The following is a 22,124-nucleotide window of genomic DNA, read 5'->3' on the forward strand; positions in this document are numbered from 1 at the left end:
ACACAAAGCATGATCCCGGCAGCAAAATGAAATTAACAGACTAAACTAGGATTTCTAAGAGCTGGAGCTGCAGGCATTTGATTTTATAATAGTTACAGTAACAACACCCATGTCATCAACCTAGATGGTGACTGAAGCTTAAATACAGCCAAACCTGAGCAAATGATTTTCACATTATGGAATATAACAGCTTAAAAGAGCAGAAAAAGTGGTGATCAAACCAATTAAAGGCACATATTTGTACATACAGGCATGCATATAAACAGAATTTACATTATAAACATGCTTTTTAATGTGCACACTGATGAAAAAATGTTAAGACCCACCCAAGTGTTCATTAATGGGTTGTTATGCTTTTGTTTTTTTTTTTGGCTTAGAAGCAGGCCACCCTGTATTATACTCAGTCCACATCGGTCCCATAAACTTAAAGTTCATATTTTACACTATAGGTAACTTATCTCCAATGAGGCACTTGGTTCCAAGTTTTCCTCTGGTAGCGTTTTAGTGCTCCCACTCTTGGTTCCGTTGAGAAGCAGTGGGACAGTGAGGGTGGCCCCGTTGGCATCTTTCCCTTTCGCATCCCCCGTGTTATCCCTCCTATCTGGGGACGCCAGCTCTGTGACTCCAGGCGTCGCTCCTTTCTCTAAGAATAACGGCTGCGAGCTCTGCAGCTGGTAGCTGCTGTTTCCATTCTGGGCGATTCTGTATATCTCAGTCATTTCTGAAACCACCTCTTCATCATCGTCCTCTTCGTCCCTGATTGCTCGTCTCAGGCTCTCTCTGGGCATGAGCGCCCTCCTGCCCTCGTCCTGCTGCTGGTGCTCCAGGGGCTCGTGGTTCTCCACCTTCCTTGTGGAGCGGCAGAGGGCTTTCCGGAAACCCCTCTTGAAGTTGTCTGACAGGAAGCCGTAGACGATAGGGTTGGCGCAGCTGTTAGCATAACCGAGCACTACGACAAAATAGTAAAGGCCCTGGTACTCTGGTGGCAGAGCCACCAGCAAGTTGATGATGTTGAGGGCATAGAAAGGTAACCAGCAGAAAACAAACACAGCAACAACAATCACAACCATGCGTGTCACTTTCCGCTCCGACTTCCTCCGCTTGGTTGAGGTGGCGTGGACTTTCTTCCCCGAGCTGCGGATCTTGAAGACGATGAGCAGGTAGCAAAGGCAGATGATGAGAAGAGGGCAGAAGAATCCAACGGTGGAGGTGTAAATGATGAAAGCAGCCCTCCAGATGTTAGCCGGCTGGGGCCAGGCGATGTTACAGGTGCCTCCTGCTTTCTGGATGTTAGCAAAGATGACCACTGGCAGAACAACAAGGAATGACAGTGCCCACACTGTGCCATTCACCACTTTGGCCACCTGAGGGCGTCGCCACTTAGAAGACCGAATGGGGTGGACCACGGCGAGGTAGCGATCGATGCTCATTACGGTCAGGCAGAAGATGCTGGTGAACTGGTTGATGGAGTCGACAGTCATGACCAGTCGGCACATGAAGGAGCCGAAGGGCCATGACTGGAGCGTGTTCTGCACCGCCAGGAAAGGCAGGCCGAGCATGAAGAGTTCGTCGGCGATGGCCAGGTTGAGAATATAGATGTTTGTCACGGACTCTATCTTTGAGTAGTGCAAAACAATGTGAATCACTAAAGTGTTGCCGCCCAGGCCAATGATGCAAACGATTATGTAAATGAGTGGGATGAGGACCCCTGCCACGCTGGGACCCGAGAAGGCATCAGGGGCGGTGGAGTTGGTGGAGTTAAACAGCGTGTCGTTCAGATCGCTGTCGTTGAACATGAGCGGAAACAGTGGGAGACCCGGCGAGGGGCTTGCAAAGCTGCCGTTCTCCCACATCTCAGCCGTCATCTCCAGGCCGGAATACGACGCGTCACCCATGTTGCTTTGTCCTTCTGTGATCTCAGCTCCCACCCATCTGCTCTGCTGAAGCAAAGAAAAATAACATCAAGTCACTGAACTTCATAGCTGACATTTTTCAAGTTTATGTCTTTCAGAAAACAATGAAAAGAAATGAAAAACTGTTTTTCAAGGACATGACAAAGGGTAACAGTAGTTTTACTTTAATATTAAAGTTCTTCAGACTCTAAGAAGTCATAAATAATAAGAAATATTAACCTGAATATATATTTACCATGATTTACTATGATGGTTGAAGTGGTTAAAGTCAATAAATGTAAAAGTTTGTATAAAGTTTGTATAAATCATACTTAATATTATAAATATATATATTTTTTATTTTTTTAAAAAAAATACTGCTATAACTGTACTTTCAGCAACTCCCTTATTTTCTGAAGCCGAGGTTCCGAGGTTGGATTTAGAGGCATAAACCATCGGATGCCCATCTGATGGTTTAAAACTGGGGATTCTTTGCATGTAAAACACACATTAACCACATCAAGACAGTATTTGATTTTCTTGTTATAACTCTTACATTTCTGGTCTGTCACCAACTAGTTTGCTGCTATTCAATCAACTAAACATTTTTGCTATTTGCAGGTTTAATAACCTAAAGCTCGCCTTACACTGAGTGACTTTTCGATTTCACAGATGCAATAAAATCCATCCAGTCTTCGAATAAAATCATTGGGTTTTCCATTGTTTTCTGCTTTTGTCATCTCGATTGCCTGATGCTCATGGGACCCTACTGGGACTCCAGCAGAGCTGTTTAAACCCATCCTTTTCTTGTCTTAATGTTATAGTGTTATGTCTCAACTTGTAAATGATGAATTTCTTTAGTGTGAATGTGTTATGTGCTGACATGTGCACAGTCTGTGGTGCCTTATCTTATTCATTTAGGTTTATTGCTTTTCTTTTGCATACACAAAGGCAGCTGTGGCCCAAAGCTCCTGTTCAACAGGTTTAACCCCTCAGCTATAAAAGGTGGGTGGGTGGTTAGTGTGGACACCCAAGTTTGTGACTAACTTGGGAACGAGGTGCTGTAGGATATTGAAATTCATACCACAGGTGCAATTAAAAATCTGTGTCAAGTTTGAAACTCCTTCACCTCAAAGTCTTTCTTAAAGTCTTGTGAATGTGATAGCTCAAGAAGGAAGTCAGGAAGTTAGAATTTTAAAATTCAAACCATTGGTGCAGCTACTAAACATCTTGGACGACTTTGAATCTCAGTGACCTTGAACTCAAGGTCAAGGTAAGAAGTCAAGCTTTCAGAAAATTTTAAGGTGTACCTACTAGTTTGTTTGTTTTTCTTGCAGCTCTCCACCAGGAGTATGGTGAGAAATAATCTCAGAAGAAGAAATCTTGGTATAGTCTTGCAAAATAGCGACCCAGCAAAATTCCCAATCCTTGTAAGGTTTTCAAGTCTACAACAAAAAGTCTCCCAAATTTAGTTCTCCAATACATTTAAATAGTAGTTATGTTGTAATTTTGCTAATGAGAAATAAAACATATTTAGGAAACATCTATCTGTAATTATAAAACTTGTGGTAAGATGAAGTGTCTGTATTCTGAGCACAGATTATTAGATATAGTATTACAATGCATTTGTAAATTAAGAGTTGGAGTATTTTATAGATGCAAGCTTTGCAAGTCACTTTTTCAGTCCCAAAAAGTGTTGTTAGCCATAATGAGCTGGGTTGTTACATGAAGAGTTAGCGGAGATGTTTCTCAGAGGGTGAGCTGCAAAAAGGAAAGGCTGCAGATAAAATAACGAAAATGGGACAGAAATGGATATGAGATAATGACTCACACAGCAAACAGATAAAGATGCTTGTTTGCAGCATGATTTCACCATGCCATCTATATTTGGTTCTTTTGATAAAGCAGGTAAATTAAACACAGGATGTTCTCACATGTGGAAAAAGCAGATAATTGAGATTTCATTAGCAACCCAGCAGCACTCTGGTTAATGTGAACTGGGAACACGCATGGAGGAGAGCCGACTGGAAGACGTTGGGGAGGTGAGACTGTGTCATGCTGACCAAACACTGAAGGGAAATAACAGCTGCTACGCTCACCCACACAATCTCTTTCATTTATAAATGAAGCATGAAGGAAAGAATGAGTATCTGGCATGCTAGAGAAGGTCGTGTTGTTCTGCTTATTGGTCACTGCTGTCCAAACTGAAATGATATATTGTCAAAAATGTGGTACAAGTTGTAGACTGAGAAGACTTTTTTTCTGTTAACAGTTGAAGCATTCTGTTGTTTTCAGCGTGACCTGAAACTAGGATAGCTGTACTGAGGTGCCAGAGCAAGAAAAGGTCCGTTTTCCTAAAGAGTTTAACACTACGATTTCAATAGTAAACATAAACATCGCCCCCTGGTGGCAAATAAATACAGCAATTTAAGGTACAACCGCATTGGTGTCACTTTTCAGCTACATCCATTTTTTATATACAGTTTATGGTACATGTTATGGTGAATAATAACGGCTTTAACCTGAAAACAAATAACAGTCCTAATTTTCTTTTAGTGTTAATGTTACGCCTGAGCTTCAGATCACAGGATTTTTAAACGTTAAGGCTTTTTAAAAACCTGCAGAAACCCTGATCAGAGTTAGAAATTAGAGATCGCTCACAGCAAAAACCAACACAAAATCTGCAAACAGAAGGCTGAAGAATATTTTTCGTCTACTAAAATAACTGATAAGTGGGAATAACAAATACAGAAAAACCTGTGGAAAACAACCTTACTGGGCTTCAAAAGTTTTGAGGGTCACAAAAGTCATAGCTAGTATTTATGAGGGATTTCCAGCCTTTGCCTGTCATTGACAGAAACAGGATTTTATTGGGTTTTTTTTTCTTTTTTGCTATTAGCATTTATAACATCAAAAATAAAAGCAATTTTTCAAAAACATGTATAAGTTTTAATGAAAGCCATTTCATTTTATTCTGAAATAACCACACAGACCTCATTTTTGTGTCTTGAATGACCTTTTTAGCCCACTTCCACTTAGGGTTAGTTGCCTTGAAAAGTGTGTGTAGTGGAGTGTGCAGACTGGAATTTGGTCATGTTGTATCCACAGTCTATGTGTAAAATAGACACATCATTATTCTGGATGATTTCCTGGCCTGGCTAGCTGTGTCCTGCTAAATTAAATAAATTTTGTCCAAAACATGGGCTATTTGAAAGCCATTAAAACATCCATCCATTCTCTTCCACTTATCCTTGTCAGGGTCACGGAGCTGGAGCCTATCACCCAGCTGTCTTAGGCCATGTCTACACTAATATGTTTTCATTTGAAAACACATCTTTTTCTCTCCGTTTTAGCCTTCTGTCGACACTGAAACGGCGTTTTTGGTCAAGGAAAACGGAGCGTTTTGAAAATGCTCTCCAAAGTGGATATATTTGAAAACGCCATTTTCGCGGCGCAGTGTAGACTGTGTAAAAGGAGACTTTTTAAAATGATGACGCATTTTAGTCATATGATGCAGTCATGTGACCAATTAAACTAAGATAGCGGAGGGCATACAGCAGTTGTTTCGTTTGCTCTCAATTTTGACAGCCCTATTAAAGATTAATATCAGTCTGTACAAGCTCCAGCTTGTCTTTTCTTCAAATTCTTTAATTCTCAATCGCTTTTGTACTTTTGTGTTACTTGCAGCAACAACTCCACCTCATTGTTAGTCCATTTAAAAATCTCGGTGCTTTTCCTCTGTTCTGAAATGATTGAAAACGGTAGTTTATATTTGTAACATTTTTTAACGTCTGTGAAGGTTCTCAGTCATCCAGGTCATCGTAGTCAAAGGAGTTTGCAAAGAAAAAGCGTCTGGACTTCTTTAAGTTGCTTGAAGACGTTTCATCTCTCATCCGAGAAGCTTCTTCAGTTCTAAGGTCAAATGGCCGAGAGTCCCAGATTTAAACTCAGTGGGAGTATCCCCCCAAGGAGGGACAAAGGACCCCCTGGTGATCCTCTAATCACATGCACCCAGGTGTGAAAGCGGGTGTGGGACCTAATCAGCCAGGGTTTCGGGTGAGCCCATTGTGAAACCTGGCCCCACCTTGTCATGTGAATTCCTGAGGTCAGATGGCCCAGGATGTGAGTGGGCGTTAAGGCGTCTGGGGAGGGAACTCAAAACTGGATTATAGATGGCAGACAGTTGGTGTCGTAAACCACCGCCTCTGTTCAAAGATGGTCGCTCACAGTGGACATAGATGGCCTCTTTCACTCCTCTTTCAAACCATCTGTCCTCTCTGTCCAAAATGTGAACATTGGCATCCTCGAAAGAGTGACCTTTATCCTTAAGATGCAGATGGACTGCTGAGTCTTGTCCCGTGGAGGTGGCTCTTCTATGTTGTGCCATGCGCTTGTGAAGTGGCTGTTTGGTCTCTCCAATGTAGAGGTCTGAGCATTCCTCGCTGCACTGTACCGCATACACCACGTTGTTCAGTCTGTGTTTTGGAGTTTTGTCTTTCGGGTGAACCAGTTTGTGTCTGAGTGTGTTGCTGGGTCTGAAGTACACTGGGATGTCGTGCTTGGAGAAAACTCTCCTGAGTTTCTCTGATACACCGGCTACATAGGGGATGACAACGTTGTTGCGTCTGTCTTTCTTATCCTCCCTCGCTGGTGTCTGATCTTCTTTTCTGTGCCTCTTTGCTGACTTTATGAACGCCCAGTTCGGATAACCGCATGTTTTCAGTGCTTCCTTTACATGTGTGTGTTCCTTCTTTTTCCCTCAGGCTTAGAGGGAACATGTTCTGCCCGGTGGTGTAGGGTCCTAATTACTCCAAGTTTGTGTTCCAGAGGGTGATGGGAGTCAAAGAGGAGGTACACTTTTAACACTATCCTGTAGACTAATGGAGATGACGTAGCTCACCTACAAAGACTTTAAGTTAAGTCTTCAATAAGTACACAGCAGTACAGCCTATTCAGTGTAGTCAGTGTCATACTGTGTCAGAATAAAAGGATGAATTTTACAGAAAGCCTTCTCAAAAATTGCTTTGTTCTTTTTTTTACTTACAGAGCATCTACAGTGTGAACAGCAGAGATGCGCCCTGAGCTCATCCAAGAGTTCATCTAACAAACTGACTGAAAGCTTATTGTTGTGCCAAGGCAGCAGCTGCAGACTCAATAAAAAAGGATTTCAGTCTCTTTAGTTTAATTTAAGACACGTGAGGAAAAATGCAAAGTGCAAAACATGAAAACAAAAACAGCCTTCTGTTTACCTCTTTATGAGGCCGAGTAGTTTCTTGGTTTTGTCACATTAATCATTTTTCAATATCTCCAATTCCTCGTGATTACGCACATTTCACATTACATTCCCTAAATTTGGGCACCATGGAAACAGGGGGGAGACAAAGCCCAGAGATCAGGGTCGTAAATCAAACTGAACCAAATAAAAGAAGAATGAGTTTTTTTCTCTTCTCGAGGTGAAGTGTTTGAAAGAGAGGGAAAAAAACGAGTACACACCGTTTTTCTTTGGCGAGGAACAAGGACAAATTACAAATACCAGCAAGTTGGGCCTGGTGTGTCGTACTGCTGATAAAGGCCTATGCACATGGTGGCTTTGCACTGCCTGAATTCATATCGCTCTTCAATTAAATAACAGAGAAACTGTAAAAAACAAACAACAAACAAATACAATTATGTCCTCTGGTTATGTTTAAATGTGTCCCTGTTGTCTCGTTAGCTGTCAACATGTTTACCAAATCAGCTGCAGTCATTAGATTATCATTATCCAATGAGAAAGATACACAATTTTAATATTGCTACACTGGTTTGGATTTGCCCGTATGTCCATAACGTGTTGATAGCAAATGTCTTTCTAGAAAGAGTAACACTTCATAATAACAGTCCCTCAGAAAGAAAACATAATGGTGTATTTTTAGGTATAAGGAAAAAATATCCAATCACTCAGTGTTGGTGAAAAAACACGTAATCACCTGTAATTTGCATTTCTAAAACAAAGATATGCACAAACCTAAATATGAAACAACAATCTGCAGTTAAAAGAGTGTTTGCAGACCTTAATGAGCTGTTGCACCTGGCTGATTGAAAGGAAGCATCGCAGCAAGAGATCTTTCAGTTGAAACAATGCGAGGAATTATACAACTCCTTCACACACACAGAGTAGGAAAAGACGTTGGTTTCTCAGTCAGCTGTGTCTAATGAAAATATGGAGCTAGTACAAGCAAAATGGGATAGTTATGACAGGAAAGCATACAGGCAGATGGACACTGTGAAAAGCTCAAAGCACTATGTCTTCAATAGAAACATAAAAAAATACAACATAAGGAAATTAGCAAAAGTATAAGACAATGTATGTGAAAAAATGATTAAAAAGCTCCTTGAATAAGAAGAGATTCACATGCAGAAACCAGCTTTAACACCTTCCACTCTGCAAATCTGAGCTGTCCACTGCTATTTGAGAAAGACTTCATCAAGTGAAGCCCATGCCTCAAACATTTCATGCCATTATAGAAACCAGAGACGTTTTTCTCAGTTTGATCCAGCTGTTATGACTTTATCAGTCATCTCACATCATTATGTATTTTTGTGTGTGTGTGTGTGTGTGTGTGTGTGTGTGTGTGTGTGTGTGTGTTAAAATTCAATCTTTGGCTAAAAAATACAGAAGATCCATTTAAATTTAATGCCGAAATTCCTTCATTTTAAAATGTTACATTATAATGTATATTTTTTTATAGCTTTTTAAATTTCCTTCTAAATGACTAAACTGGCAAATAGCAACATTAGACTCTTATGAGACAACAGCTAACTATATATGTATTACAAATACATCATTTATACTTTACATATACACTAGGTGACTTTATAGTTAGAGTTAGACAAATGTTTGTCTAAGCCTAAGAACATTCATTCTCCTTAGGCTTAGGATGTTCGACCATCCAACCCTTTCTAAATGAGAATAAATCTGTAGTGCTTCTATAAATATCATTTGGATGTCTGTTATAAACTAACACAGAAATTTTAAAGCGTATATGAGTTAGCGGTTGGGATGGCACTGGTGTAGATGTGAACCTGGGCACTGTAGTTAGAATTTCACTGTTTTATTCACTGAAGAGGGGAGGACTTGACCGCAGGACAAAAGAAGGCAGAGTACAAAACAAAAACAAAAAAATCTAAATCATTAATGAAAAGGCTGAGGTCGTACGCAGGAGGTCAGTGAGCGAAGCAGACAACTTCCACAAGGAGCTGGCAAAGGAAACCCTGGAAAAGGTCATACACAAAGTAAACTAGAAGAACACGAAGCAAAGAGCAAACCTGAGCAAACACACAGAAAGCTTCACTAGAGGAAGCAACGTGAAGACGGTAACTGACAACAACAACAGGGAATAGTGAAGTATGTTTAATGACTGGGCGGGGGTGGGATAACTTCAAGACCAAAAAACATAAAATCACAGAATACTTGTTTACTTTCAGCTGCTGTTTGTTTTTCAATATGACGAGTTACAAGTCTCACTGCTAAGATATGAATCATGGGACAAATGCTAAAGGACACCTTGTGCATATTTCTTGTGGATATTTCTGAGTCACCAGAAGCTTTGACTAAAGAACAGATTCCACAGCCATCATCTGAATACACATATATATATATATATATATATATATATATATATATATATATATATATATATATATATATATATAGCGTTTAAGCTATATATAATTAACAGGGACAGTTGCAGTTTTTTAAATTACACCAGCTAAACACTGACGACTGCTGGTTTTCGTGAGTCTGTTAGATGTGAAAAATCACGTAAACTGCATCACAACAGGATGCTGTGAAAGAGCTGTAATTGTTTGTGTGATCACTGCTGTGGTTAGACACATCCCAGTCATCACCGTGGCATTTCTCCAGGATTTCCATACTCAACGTTGTCATGATCGCTTTCATTCCTGCTGGGCGTGATATGGTGTTAGGTCAGGGATCCAATTACGCACCACAAAACCCCCATCTCAGCAGCATCAAACCTGCAGCGTTCAATTACAATTCTGCCATTCAGTGTTTAGAAAACACTCCTTCATCTTGGAGGTCTGCTTTGTGTTTCTTCACTGACATGTACATGTGGTTCACTGCTACAGTTAGGGAATCTGGTCTTATGCTGTCAACTATAAGCACACAATCACAAACCTTAGAGTGCGTGAATGGCTCATAACGTCAACACACTTCACTTTATGACTTGTTTCCATCAGTCACTCCACAGACTGCAGAGAAGAAAATTCATTTTAGTGCACAACCCAGCTAGATAATGTGACTCAGCTGTGGTGGACCTACGCAGAGCCTATACACACCTTCACAGGCCGTCATCTACATCTACGTCATCTACATCTACGTCATCTACGTGTCACAGCTGTTTACCGTCATGTGCATACGCTGATGTTGGTTTTTCAGAGAAGAGCAGAATTCTACAAAGTGTTAAAAACAATGAAAGCTCTTCAATGCAGCCATGGTCTGTTCTTTCTATGCCTCTTATTCTATCTTTAATGTGTTTAATGTGTGTCATCTATGATAGACTTCACTGAAGCAAATCTGCATAGGTTGCATACCCAGAATCCTTCACTCTACATAGCCAAACAGTATGCAAACAGAGACAAATGATGTACTGCGAACCCTGCACAAAGTGGAGATTTTCTTACATGACGCTCAATCTCTAATCTGTCCATTCCCATTTCTAAACATAATTTTACTATTTTTTGTGTTCTTGCACATGATTTTTCATCTGTCTACTCTCACATGTACTCTTCTGTGTCTGTGTACACAACATTCATGATTTCCAGTTTAAAACAGCAGAAAACAGGGACACATCTGTAAGTTGGAGGAGTTGGTGGAGGAGCAAATTACTTATCACACCAGAGACACCATGATGGAGTTTTACTCTTAATTTCAATTATTCATCTGTTATTATTATCGTCTGATTTGTTTTTAAACTACAGGGTTAGGTTGAAGATAATATCACATTTGCAGCAGCTGTTACCAGTTTTTTAAAGCTTTGGCTTCTTGGTTGCCATGGCGACACATCTCCAGTTTTGTCACAATGCATGCTGAAGACACTAATTACTGAAATAAACTGATTACAGTCACGCTTTTTGTTTTGTGCCTGTGTATACAAATATAGATTGTTTTTTCGTGGTAATTTCACATTTTGCTGTGACATTGGCTGAGACTGCAGGTATAACCAATAACCAATAGATTTTAAGGTTTTCTACTTGTCATAAGGAAGTGCCTTTCCTCCATTTCTTCCCCTCGTTAAGATACTCCTAAGCCTCTTAAAGTCCCCTCCACCCCTAACAGTTTTTCACCTGAGGAGCTCTTCTAAGGGCTCGATGCTTTGTGAAGATCATTCTTTTTCGTGATATGTCTCAACTCTAAGCCGGATTTCTCAGAAAACATCATAATGAAGGGAACATTTGAACACTTATCAGTTTTCTTAGAATTTTCTTTTATCACTAGAAACACTTCATAGTACTGAGAAGCTTTGTAAATAAGTGCTCTTTAATTTATTCCCTGGGAAAGAGAATTGTAATGAAACCTTAATACAATACGACAATAGGAGTTGGTTGGGTTAACAAATATAGTATAAAGTATATAAAGGGCTAAGTGTCCTGATGTTATCACCATGTAACTGTTCTTCTTATCAGCTTTGATACCAAAGACAATGGCATGCATGGGAGCAGGTTTGGTTTGAGCACTGAGTGACGGGTCCTCTATCAGAAAACTTTAGAAATGCTGCATCATTTTCAGATTCATATTCCCAGAGTTTCTGATTATTTACTCTGCTGAATTTACACAAATGGATAACTTCCGTCCTGATTTGTCTTTGACTGGTTATTTATTTAGAAAAAGAAACAAAAAGAGTTAATAAAAAGTAACCCGGTATATGTCTGACTGTCAGGCCAGTTTTGTGTCTTTAAATGAGCCATCCATCTATCCATTTTTACTTGTACCGTCCCTTCTTTAATTTGACTGTGGCACATATGGTACTGTGCCAAAGTATACTTTGCAACCAAAATAAGAAATAGGTGGAGGGTTTTTTTTAAAAACAATGTTCAAACATGTTATACGAGGCCAAAACAATTCTAACGAGCCAGAAAGTCTGTTTGATATGACCACCTTTACTCTCCCACAAAGCCAGATAATTTGAGTTTAGTACAAAATTCAGAAAATACTAGAATTTCACTCATCAAAACTCAAGCACAAACTTCTTGGACTGCAAACTGACCGCACAGCAAGCCCTATTAGTTTTCAGATAATGGCATTAAAAATGCTCCAGCCAGAAGCAACACAACAAACACAGTGCACAGTTCAGCGGAGGTGAAGCTGAGTGGACAGCTACTGTCTGGCCGGGCTTGTTTGCTTCCACTGCTCGCCTTTGATTTTGGACTTTTACTTCTGCCTCCTGTTCGTCTGGATTCGGCTCCCCTCCTCCTCTGTGACTGTTGTGGCATTTTAGCCGCCATTCGCCTCGCTCCTACCAACACCAAAACTGTCTGTTTTTTACCTAGAAAGAGACTCCAGGAATAGCAGTTTTATACATTTGAAAACTAATCTGAACTCACAAAGAGAAGCAGTTCAATATTTGTTAAGTTGTTGTTTTTAGTCGATTTTTCCTGACTGCAGTTAAACAATATATATCAAATATACAATACAATTCATTTACTTTTTGATTTTTCTGTGTCACCAAAATGGGTATTACTCTTAAAAAAAAATAAATTAGTGCCATTTAAACCATTAGCTCTATTCAAAAGCCACAAGGAACAAAGAGCCTTTTATTTCTGCAGCACTTATGTTGTCCTGAGGAACAAAGCCATACAGAAGAGTTCACGTGACCTAATTTGCACTTAGATAGGAAAGTGATCACATATCACAAAAAAGTTTAAATGGATCCACGAAGAATTCAAAAGAGAGAATTATAATTGGTTTCTTCAAAGCACCTCAGCAGGAGATTTAGGACGCTGCCGGAATTGGCGCCCTGATGGTGTAGAAGGAGCACAGAGGCGTTTTAACGGTGATGTGATCCCTGGTTGAACTGTAGGGGTGAGGATTTTTCTGTCACTCAAGAAGTCTTCAGACTTTACAGCAACAGTAGTCCTAAAACTTTTTTTTTCCATGCAAAATAAATAAATCAGAAATTAAAAGCTCGGTCTGTGTCAGACTGTCGAAATCATTCCGAGGTCATAATCAGCTCAAATCAGCCATCAACAACCCTGATATATTTTTGAAAGTGGAGCTCTGCTGTGTTTTCATCCATTATTTAACTTGTTTTTCTCTTAATCTGGCTCACATACTCATCGAGCATCATATGAATGTTGATCCAGAGCCATCACTGCAGAGCTGGAGCAAAAAAAACGTCCAAAGGAAAATGAGGTCATAGCGGATGAAAAGGTTTGGTGTCCCACGAGGAACCAAAAGTTAATGTGAAATTATTATTTTAATGGACCTTAGTGGGACTTGTATTTTCCATCAAAATAAGTTGGCAGAAAAAAAAATGCTTGGTTATGTTTAGGAAAAGATGACAGTTTGTTGTCTTAGTTTCAGTGAAAGTTCAGGATTTAACTAACATGAAAAATGTGTTTTATTCTGTAGGCACACAAAATAGTTTCAGTTACTTTGTTTCTTTTTCCCTTTTTTTTCTAATTTTATTGTTTATTTCACTTAAAAAATCTTTTGCACCTGCTCTAATTTGTTTAGTTTAGTTCAGTATAATGACTGTGATGTAAACAGAGACGACTCTCACTGAAGTCACTGAGGAAAAACTTCTTTAGTGTCTAATGGCTTTCTATCATTTGACATTTCTTCCGTGCTGTGCTTTGAATGAATAATAAGAAAGCTACAACTTCAGTTTCACTTGTCACCAGGATAGCCAAACCTGCATGAATATATAACAACAATTTAGAAAGTCTGGTGACTTTTATTTTTACGACACGTGCAGATGGTCGAGTAGTCGTTCCTGTTATACTTACACCGAAACTCCACAACCAGGGCGCATGCATAGATAGTGCATTGCAATGTGAGGTCCAAGTTCCCCAAAAAGCTGGCAGACTTGACATCTGCACAGATCCCCTCACAATCAGACAAACTTTATATAACTCAGGCCCAAGAGGACCCTAGAGGACTCTCAGGTGGAACGTATAATCAACACCATAACTGTGATCATCACAGAAGTGGAAAACAACTTTGTTTGTCTTTTCACTGATTCATTTTTTAACCTGATTCTTCATCCACCCATTTTCTTCCACTTATCCAATTCACAACAGAGCAGGAGCCTGCTATAGACTGAGAGGGCGGGGTACACAGATCACCAGTTTATTGCAAGGCTCAAACAGAGAGAAAACAACCATTCATACTCACGTCTACGGCCAATTTAGAACCACCAAATAACCTAAACCCACTAACTGCATGTCTGTGGAAGAAAGCCACATAACTACTGCTACAAGCAGAAGTTCAGATAATTCAGGACACCAAATACTGGCCTCCTATCTAGTTCTGTTAGTGGTTCTGATATTGGACTTAGCAGTTAATGGTTTTAAATTGGCCACCCGGCACCACATTGGAAGATATCGGTTAAATGACGTACCTCCAAACATTCACATAACAGTCAAGGACCAGTGCTTACATTTCTTCTGAAACTTCATTTAAATTTTCTATGGAAGCCTGGCTTGTGACAATAAATGTGAATTTTAGTGACTCTTTTCAGATTTTTGCTGCAAAAAAAACAGAAGTCATTTAAACAGGTCATAAAAAATTTCATTTAATTTGTCTTGGCTTGAGCCATGAGCAGCTTGATTTGTGTGTCTTATGTGAGCTAATTTATAAACTATTAAACAGCTAAATATATGTTTGTCAGCTGAATTACATGTATGGCATTGTGTGCATACCGTCGCTTGTATTTCACAACAAATTCAGGTCTTTTTTCGACCAAAAAACTCAAATATTTGCTGCTTTCTTTGTCATGTGTGAAGATAAACTGAATAAAGTTGTTTTTTGGATAAAACAAGCCATTTAAATATGTCAATTTGGGCTCTGTGAGTTGAGAATGGCATATTTTCATAGATTTCCAACATTTTGTCGCCTGCTGAAAATATTCATGAACCGCAGGAAAGTTCAAATATTACACAATTAGCAGCTTCATCTTAAAATAAACTCTGCTGTGCATCCATAACACCAATTTAAATTTTTTACGAGGCTCACAGAATTAATTTATCAAGCTCTCTGTCTACGTCTGTAACACCTCGATGCTTGTCTTTTAACTGCATTTTATTCGTAATGTTCCATTCAGTCTCATTAATCTTCACGCCTTTCGAAAGTTGCCAAACAAGAACGTTTTCAAACCTGTGACACAAACATCATCTTTGCTTTCTTTAGATTATTGTTCACCAGCTTTCTACTGTCACTACAATTCTGCACCTTTCATATAGCAAAAGAAGATTACTTGGAAAAAACAGCACACCTGACTAAAATAAAATATGATTTATATTTAAGCCGTTTGATGTCAGCAGCCTTTGACTGGATGATGGTTAGAGATGTATCAGGAACTCATCTCTTGTGATCACTGGTGACACATTTATTTTTTCTTTATTTTTGGTTGTCTCACTGAGTCATTCCGGACAGATTTACAGATTTATTTATCTAATACAGTGGTGTAAACCAGGCTACAATTTGCAGATGTCTCCTAAATGCGTCACAAAAGATGCTGTCCTGAAAAGAGGACAGGTTTAAGCATAGACTGACTGAATGTGAGTGTGTCTGATTGGGCAGAGTCGGCTGTTGTGGGGTGAAACTTTCTCAAGAACCGCTCAAAACGACTAAAAGTTTGAATAAAAAATCTGTCCAGCAAGCTTTGATTGATTTTTAGACCATCTCTGATGAAATCTCTAAATGTTAGAGCTTCTTGTCCAGCTCTCCTTTTAACCCCTTGTGGGTAAAGACTTGATTTTAGGGTTAAATTTGAAATTAAGTTTATATCTCCTTGAGGACACTACAGAGAAATGCTTATTAGATTTTTTAAAAGTCTCCATGGAGTCATCCTGAAAGTATAGTTGCCTTTTTTCTATAGCGCAAAAACAAAAAATGTACAAAGCAGGCTGACGTTATCTCACAGCCTTGTGGCCACCATTCGTACTATGAAATTCACTGGCCTTTCACCCAGATATGAACCCTTGCAGCTTCACACCCGCACTTACATAACTGTAATAAATGCCCTTTTCCCCGATGGCTGTTACAAAGATAACAGACTTCAGGAGTTTCTGCATCAAAAAGGTCTGCACGTGCTCTGATGGTTCAAGCTAACACACTGTTTTAGTGTTACATTTTACATGTAACAGTATTAAAGGTAACCGACCGCTTTAATATATGTTGAGCAGTCTTAAAATCACCCCAGCGTGTTTATTCAAACAATCTTTGAACAAGTGGCTTTTGTTGCAGAAGTGCCTTTGTGTGGCTGAACAAACCTGCAGCTATCAGAGCTGCTGGAGGTGAAAGCTGCCTTATCTCAGACATGAAGGTCCAACTGCTATTTGTGGTTTTATGGAAGTGAGTGGACAACTTACAATTACTGTGAATGGGAAGTAGTTGTTTTTATTGTGAGCTGTGGTTTTGTTGGAAAATCATGCAAACAACAGAGTGGTTCACTGTTTAAACAAACCCTTTGAGTTTTGTTTTTTTCAGAACATGTGAAGTCTGTGAAATACTTTCTCACAATCGAGATATAGACCGAAGAAACAGTGTAGCATTTGTGGTATCATTTTTTTGGAGACCTGGAATGTTAATGTACCGGTCTTTGTGCGATTGTAGGGTCTTTACCTTACAATATAAAGTGTCATGAGGAAATTATTGTTGTGATTTCAATTCAATTTACATAAATAAAACTGAATTGAAATGAACTGTCTCTAAAGCACTTTTGGTCAGCTTCTGTTGTTTAAAAAGCAAAATAGATGTAAGATGCAAAAAAAGCTTCATTTTTCATAGAGTATGTGTAAGGTACATTTTTTCATTTCCAAAAAATGTATTTATTTCGGCTGATGAGATTTATTTGTGGTCTACTCACTGAACACTGAGGATAGAAACGAGGTATCGATCCTATCACATTATTATCGAGCCGATACCAAAACCAGCGTTGGTATAAATATTATCGATAGTTTTGGGTCGATCTGCTGACCTCTGGCAGATGGTTTTAATAATCCACAGAGGAACCACCATGTGCTTTAACCACCATGTGAGACCATACGCTGGTATTTTCTTTCAGCCAAAGTCAGATAAAAGTGATTGATATTAACAAAGACATAAATTATCTGGTGTAAATTAGTATCTTATGCCATTGTCGTGGTTGTAGAGTTGTTTTTTAGTTGGTGCCTCTTTGGTTTACTTTTACTTTTAGTGGTGAAGTTTCTTTCATTTCTTGTTTTTGTATTTTTACTTTCCTCGCTGTTTCCCTCTCCATCTTTCCTCTGTCTTGTCTTAGTGCTTGTACCTTCTCCGTTATCATGTTCATTTCTTTCTGCATTGGCCTGATTGTTTTCACTTGCGTGTAATTACTTTCATGTCTGTCCCACTTCTATTTTCTTCCTGCTTTGTGTCATTCCCCACTGAGCCCTCAGTATATGCAGAGCCCCCCACACTACTGCAGAGATGTTTTGTTAGATAGAATTTACAGAAGTTCCTTAAACGCATCACATGCAGGCAGTCATACAGTTACAGCTGAGAAGAGAGGCTTGCTGAGAGTGTGGGTGTGATTGTGGGTTGCAGCCTTCTCAGGAACCGCTCATCCAAACAACATGAGTGACTGTTTCTGTTTGACTCTGTGAGTACTTTGACTTTCAGAGCACCAGAGAGATACAATTTTATCAAAGTAAGAACTTTCTGTCCTTCTCTTACTTTCTCACACCCTTCAAATGCCTCTTTCAGGGTTAAATTCAAAATAGCCTTTGGTTAAGGGATGGTTTAGTTACTTTTGTACCTAGGGAAGGTTAAATGTGAGAATGTATTTAAAGTTTTTCTCACAACAGTAAAATAATTCTCAATACTCTTAATTCAGTTCTGAAATCAGTAATGCATTCCCCCCCTACATTAGCCTTTCTCATTGTTTCTGTGCGCACTGCTGTGGTTTCTACACATACTTCACTACTATAGATATTTGCTATTGTGTTGATGCACTTCTCATCTGAATCTCACAACTCAAAACCATTTGTACTTTTGTCAGTCAGACTTCTGGATCCCTCACGCCTCTGAATACCATCCACCATCGCATTAGTGTTTTCAGTCAAATGACTTCAAGCATTTTTCAAATATGCAGGAAAGACCAAGGCCAGTAACACACTGTCAGTGGTAGCCGTGAAACTGCTCTTCAGTTGAAAGCAGATATAAACACATTCTCAGGAAAGGTTTAGTTGAAAAACATAGAAAGACACACACTTGTGTCAAGGTGTTGTGGGACTGCTAAGTACACATAAGCATATACTATACATACACTCATCAACCACTTTATTAGGCACACCTTGCTACTACCAGGTCAGACCCCCTCTTCACCATATTGACATGATAGCATCACACAGTTGTTGCATGAGTCTCCTTTCTTCCCCATTCAGGTTTGAATTTCAGGACATTGCCTTCACCATGTCCACATGCCTAAATGCTTGCTGACAGGTGATTGGCTAATCAGATATTTGCATTAACAAGCAGTTGAAAAGGCTTAACTAATAGAGTGGCTGCTAAATGTGTGTAGCGTGACTTCACTGGACTGTACAGCAGCTATGTGGCGCAGCATTGGGTTCACTCCAATCCACGAGACTGCAACTGCCAACTCTAGAGTAAATTAAATGAATGGTTCTCGAGATAGGTGCTGATTAAAGCCAGATTAGCCACCGGCTGGCCTGTGCGGTCAGCAGCTTCTCAATCTCTCATTCAAAGAAATCATTTCAGACCATTCAAACAACCAGCCACGGTGAAATGTACAGCACTAAAACGACTGAGCTGATATTTGAAACAGGCTGTATGGTTGTAGCTGACTAACTCTAATGTCAGAGCATCATAATGGATAACAGATGACAGTATAATTAGTAACAGTACAAAATAACAGATGAACAACTCAAAGCTGACAGCGCATGGATATCCGTGTGTTAACAACATTTTTCACGTCTATACAAAAGGCATTAAAACCAGAAAAGTGCAGGTCAATATTAGTAAATCACTTCTGCCATCTCCAGAAAGATGCTGGAGGTACATTAGCACCAGTGTCTGTCTTTGCCTTCTGCTGCTGCTACAGACTGATGCTGCCATCTCGTCACTGTTGTTTTTTTTAAAGAAAGTGACAGTTTTGGCAGCTCGGCCTTCTCTTTCCATCTGCCCCTGTCAGTTTTCTCCTCCTGAACTTGTTTCTGTATTCTTAACCATCTTTCTTCTCTGTGGATTTTGCAGTTGTGGGCATGTCCACAATAATCGTAAACCTAGGATTTCACAGAGCCCATTTCTGAATGTCATCTTCATTCATTCATCATTAAGACTTCATTTAAAAATGCTGCAGTTGTGGAGGCATGAGTCAGGATACTCAGGGGTCAAAGTGAGATTTTCCAGGTGGGGAAAACCTCCAACAGATTGCTTTTCTTGTGGACAGACATGATCAGCTGACCTGTGCTGTAGCAGGCGCTGAAGGTTATTGCTTTACACTGATTTACTCAGTAGTATTCTGTAATATATACACGGTTTGCAAGCTATCATAATGTCTTTCCAACTGCTTTTCTGAAGGAAGCAAATTTATTTATCTAGTGGTTTTCAAGACACAAAGGTGCCCACAGGTACTTCACATCAAATGAAACCCTCAAAAGGCAAATAATAAAAAGCTACCTGAATGCCAGTTTAAAGTCTCCTGAGCTCATTGATCACAGACTGGAGGCCAGAGAGCTCCAAGGAGTGGGAACTATGATTGCAAAGGCTCTGTCATCTTTAGTTATGTTATTAGTCTAGATTTAGGGATGGATCACAAGGCCTATCAGAAGTCTTAAGGGTCGTGCTGGTGACACATGACTGCAAAGGTCTGTCACTGTTGGCTCTTTTCTACAGCGTGTCTTCGTCCCGTCTTCCTCCAATCACCCCAACCGGTCGTGGCAGATGGCCACTCCTGCCTGAGCCTGGTTCTACTGGAACTCTTTTACTGTTAGAGGAAGTTTTTCCTTCCCACTGTCGCCATACTGATTGCTCATAGGGGTCATATGAGTGTTGGGCTTTTTTCTGTTTCTTTGCATTATTCTAGGGTCTTTATCATACAGTATAAAGCGCCTTAAGGCAAATGTTGTTGTGACTTGGTGATATTAAAATAAAACTGATTTAAACTGAATTGAAGGTGTTTCGGCATGCACTACCCTGGAGATGAAAGCCAGAATTCTTAGTTTAACGGTGAGACAGTACAGTGACATCAGCAGAGGTGTGATGTGAGAGCACGTGGAGGATTTGCTAAAATGGTTTTCAGCAGCATTTTCTACAAGCTTTAGACAATGCATCCAGTCCAGACGAGATGAAAAAGTATTTCATTCTCAGATTTACATATATTAGGACAACATTTACTGATATTTCTCAACCGATTAATAAAATAACTAACCAGATCCTTAACTTCCAAATCCAATGACAATTCCTTATCAAAAGTCACACCCAGGTCTCTAATAGTTTCATTAACATAAAATGAGAAGAGTGAAAACAAATTTCCAATAATCTGGGGGACCAAGCACAAATAATAATCTCAGTTTCATTCCCATTCGAGTGGATAAAATCGTCTGACATCCAGGATTTTATACAGTTCCAACCATTTTTAAGATTAAATTTTCCGATCTTCCGGAAATGTACCTTCCAGAAAAAGCGTCCACACATCCTGAACAAATCTGCTCTCTGAATTAAATACATCTACAAATGAGGATGTTACATATGAGTTTAGGATCTCTCTTGCTGAGCAGTACTTACACTTGAAAAACTAATTTTCCTTACATCTTTCTCTGAGAGTGAAGTTATCAAACTTTTTCCACCTAACTCACTTCAGCTAGCAAGACTGTCAGTTCAAACAAAGTAACTCTGTTTGCTTGCTCCCCGCAGAGCTAGCTAGATGCTTAAGTACTGCAGTCGCAACTTTACTGATCCAACAATGTGAGACAGGGATGAGAAGGAAAAAAGGATGAGTGCAGCATGCAGGCAGGGTGGCATTACTTTCTGGTTTGTTAAGAGAGCTCCGCAGCATCCCCTGGGAGGAACGCCAGGCTGCAGCACATTTATTATTTGGTGAATGAATGACATTAAAACATGGGATACCATGGAGCCGATAGCTCAGCCTGTGGAGTTCTCTGAATAATTTCTGCCCAGTACCACTGACTCTCCATTGAACTGGTTCTTCTGGACAAACTACTGACTTAATATTTGAAACAATCAACATGATTTGATATCACAGTGATGAGGAGGCCACTGCTGGCCCCATGTTGCTTTGTTACTTACATATAGTAGTCAAGCACTTGACTGTAAGTATTTTATAATGCATTTGTCCACAGTTTGAGCCAAAGTGAATGCCTCACTTTGCAAAATCATCCATTTTCTTCTGCTAATATCATGATGGCAGTGGGTTAAGCACAGCATCCGGGGATCCTTTGTCCCAGGATGTTCTCATTCTGAGACCAGACGAGATGCATAATCTCTGCAGTAAGCTCTGGTTCTACCTGAGAGTCTCGTCCGAGTGGGGCATGCCTTGAAAACCCTAAAGGGAAGGCATTCAGAAGGAATCCTAATGAGCATGACCATCTCAGCTGGCTCCTTTAATGCAAATGAGCACAGGCTCAACATCGAGCTCCCAACACGAAATCAAATTTCAATCAGATCTCAGTTGGTTTGAATTTTCTTTATCTTCAAGAACAGTCATAAATAAGGTATTTCTGAAAAAAGATGTCTAAAATAGATTGTTTTCTTGCACTGTACCATTGGGAATGGCTTCTTTTGGTACGGGATCAAGATGACTAAATTTATTCACATTACACAACAGCAGCACAGTGATCTCATTACAGAACTTAAGGTAAACACAGTTGGCAGAGTTTGGGTTTTTCTTTTCGTATCTCACTGCAGCGGCAGGTTTAACTCGCTGTGGGAGCAGAAATGCCAACATCTTAGCTGTCAAACGCTGCTGCACCTGCTGGGCTGAGCCGAGCATTCATCGCAAAGGTCAGAGT

At 39.7% G+C, this 22,124-nt stretch overlaps 1 protein-coding gene across 5 annotated transcripts in view; it reads right to left on the reverse strand.

Moving 5' to 3' along the window:
* Positions 1–262: 262 nt before the first annotated feature.
* LOC100710302 (somatostatin receptor 3) overlaps positions 263–22,124 on the reverse strand; it is a 40,233-nt gene continuing 18,371 nt past the window's right edge. For 3 of the 5 annotated variants that reach the window (XM_019357640.2, XM_003442601.5, XM_025906427.1), the window contains one exon: positions 263–1,937. In XM_019357640.2, the coding sequence (XP_019213185.1) occupies positions 444–1,937 (1,494 nt within the window). In that variant the 3' untranslated portion in view covers positions 263–443. Of the gene's footprint in view, positions 1,941–22,124 lie in introns of all 5 variants that reach the window. The other 2 variants (XM_019357639.2, XM_005469033.4) reach the window with 1 other exon arrangement.

This window comes from Oreochromis niloticus, linkage group LG4 (assembly GCF_001858045.2).
Source record: "Oreochromis niloticus isolate F11D_XX linkage group LG4, O_niloticus_UMD_NMBU, whole genome shotgun sequence".
Lineage (NCBI taxonomy): Eukaryota > Metazoa > Chordata > Actinopteri > Cichliformes > Cichlidae > Oreochromis > Oreochromis niloticus.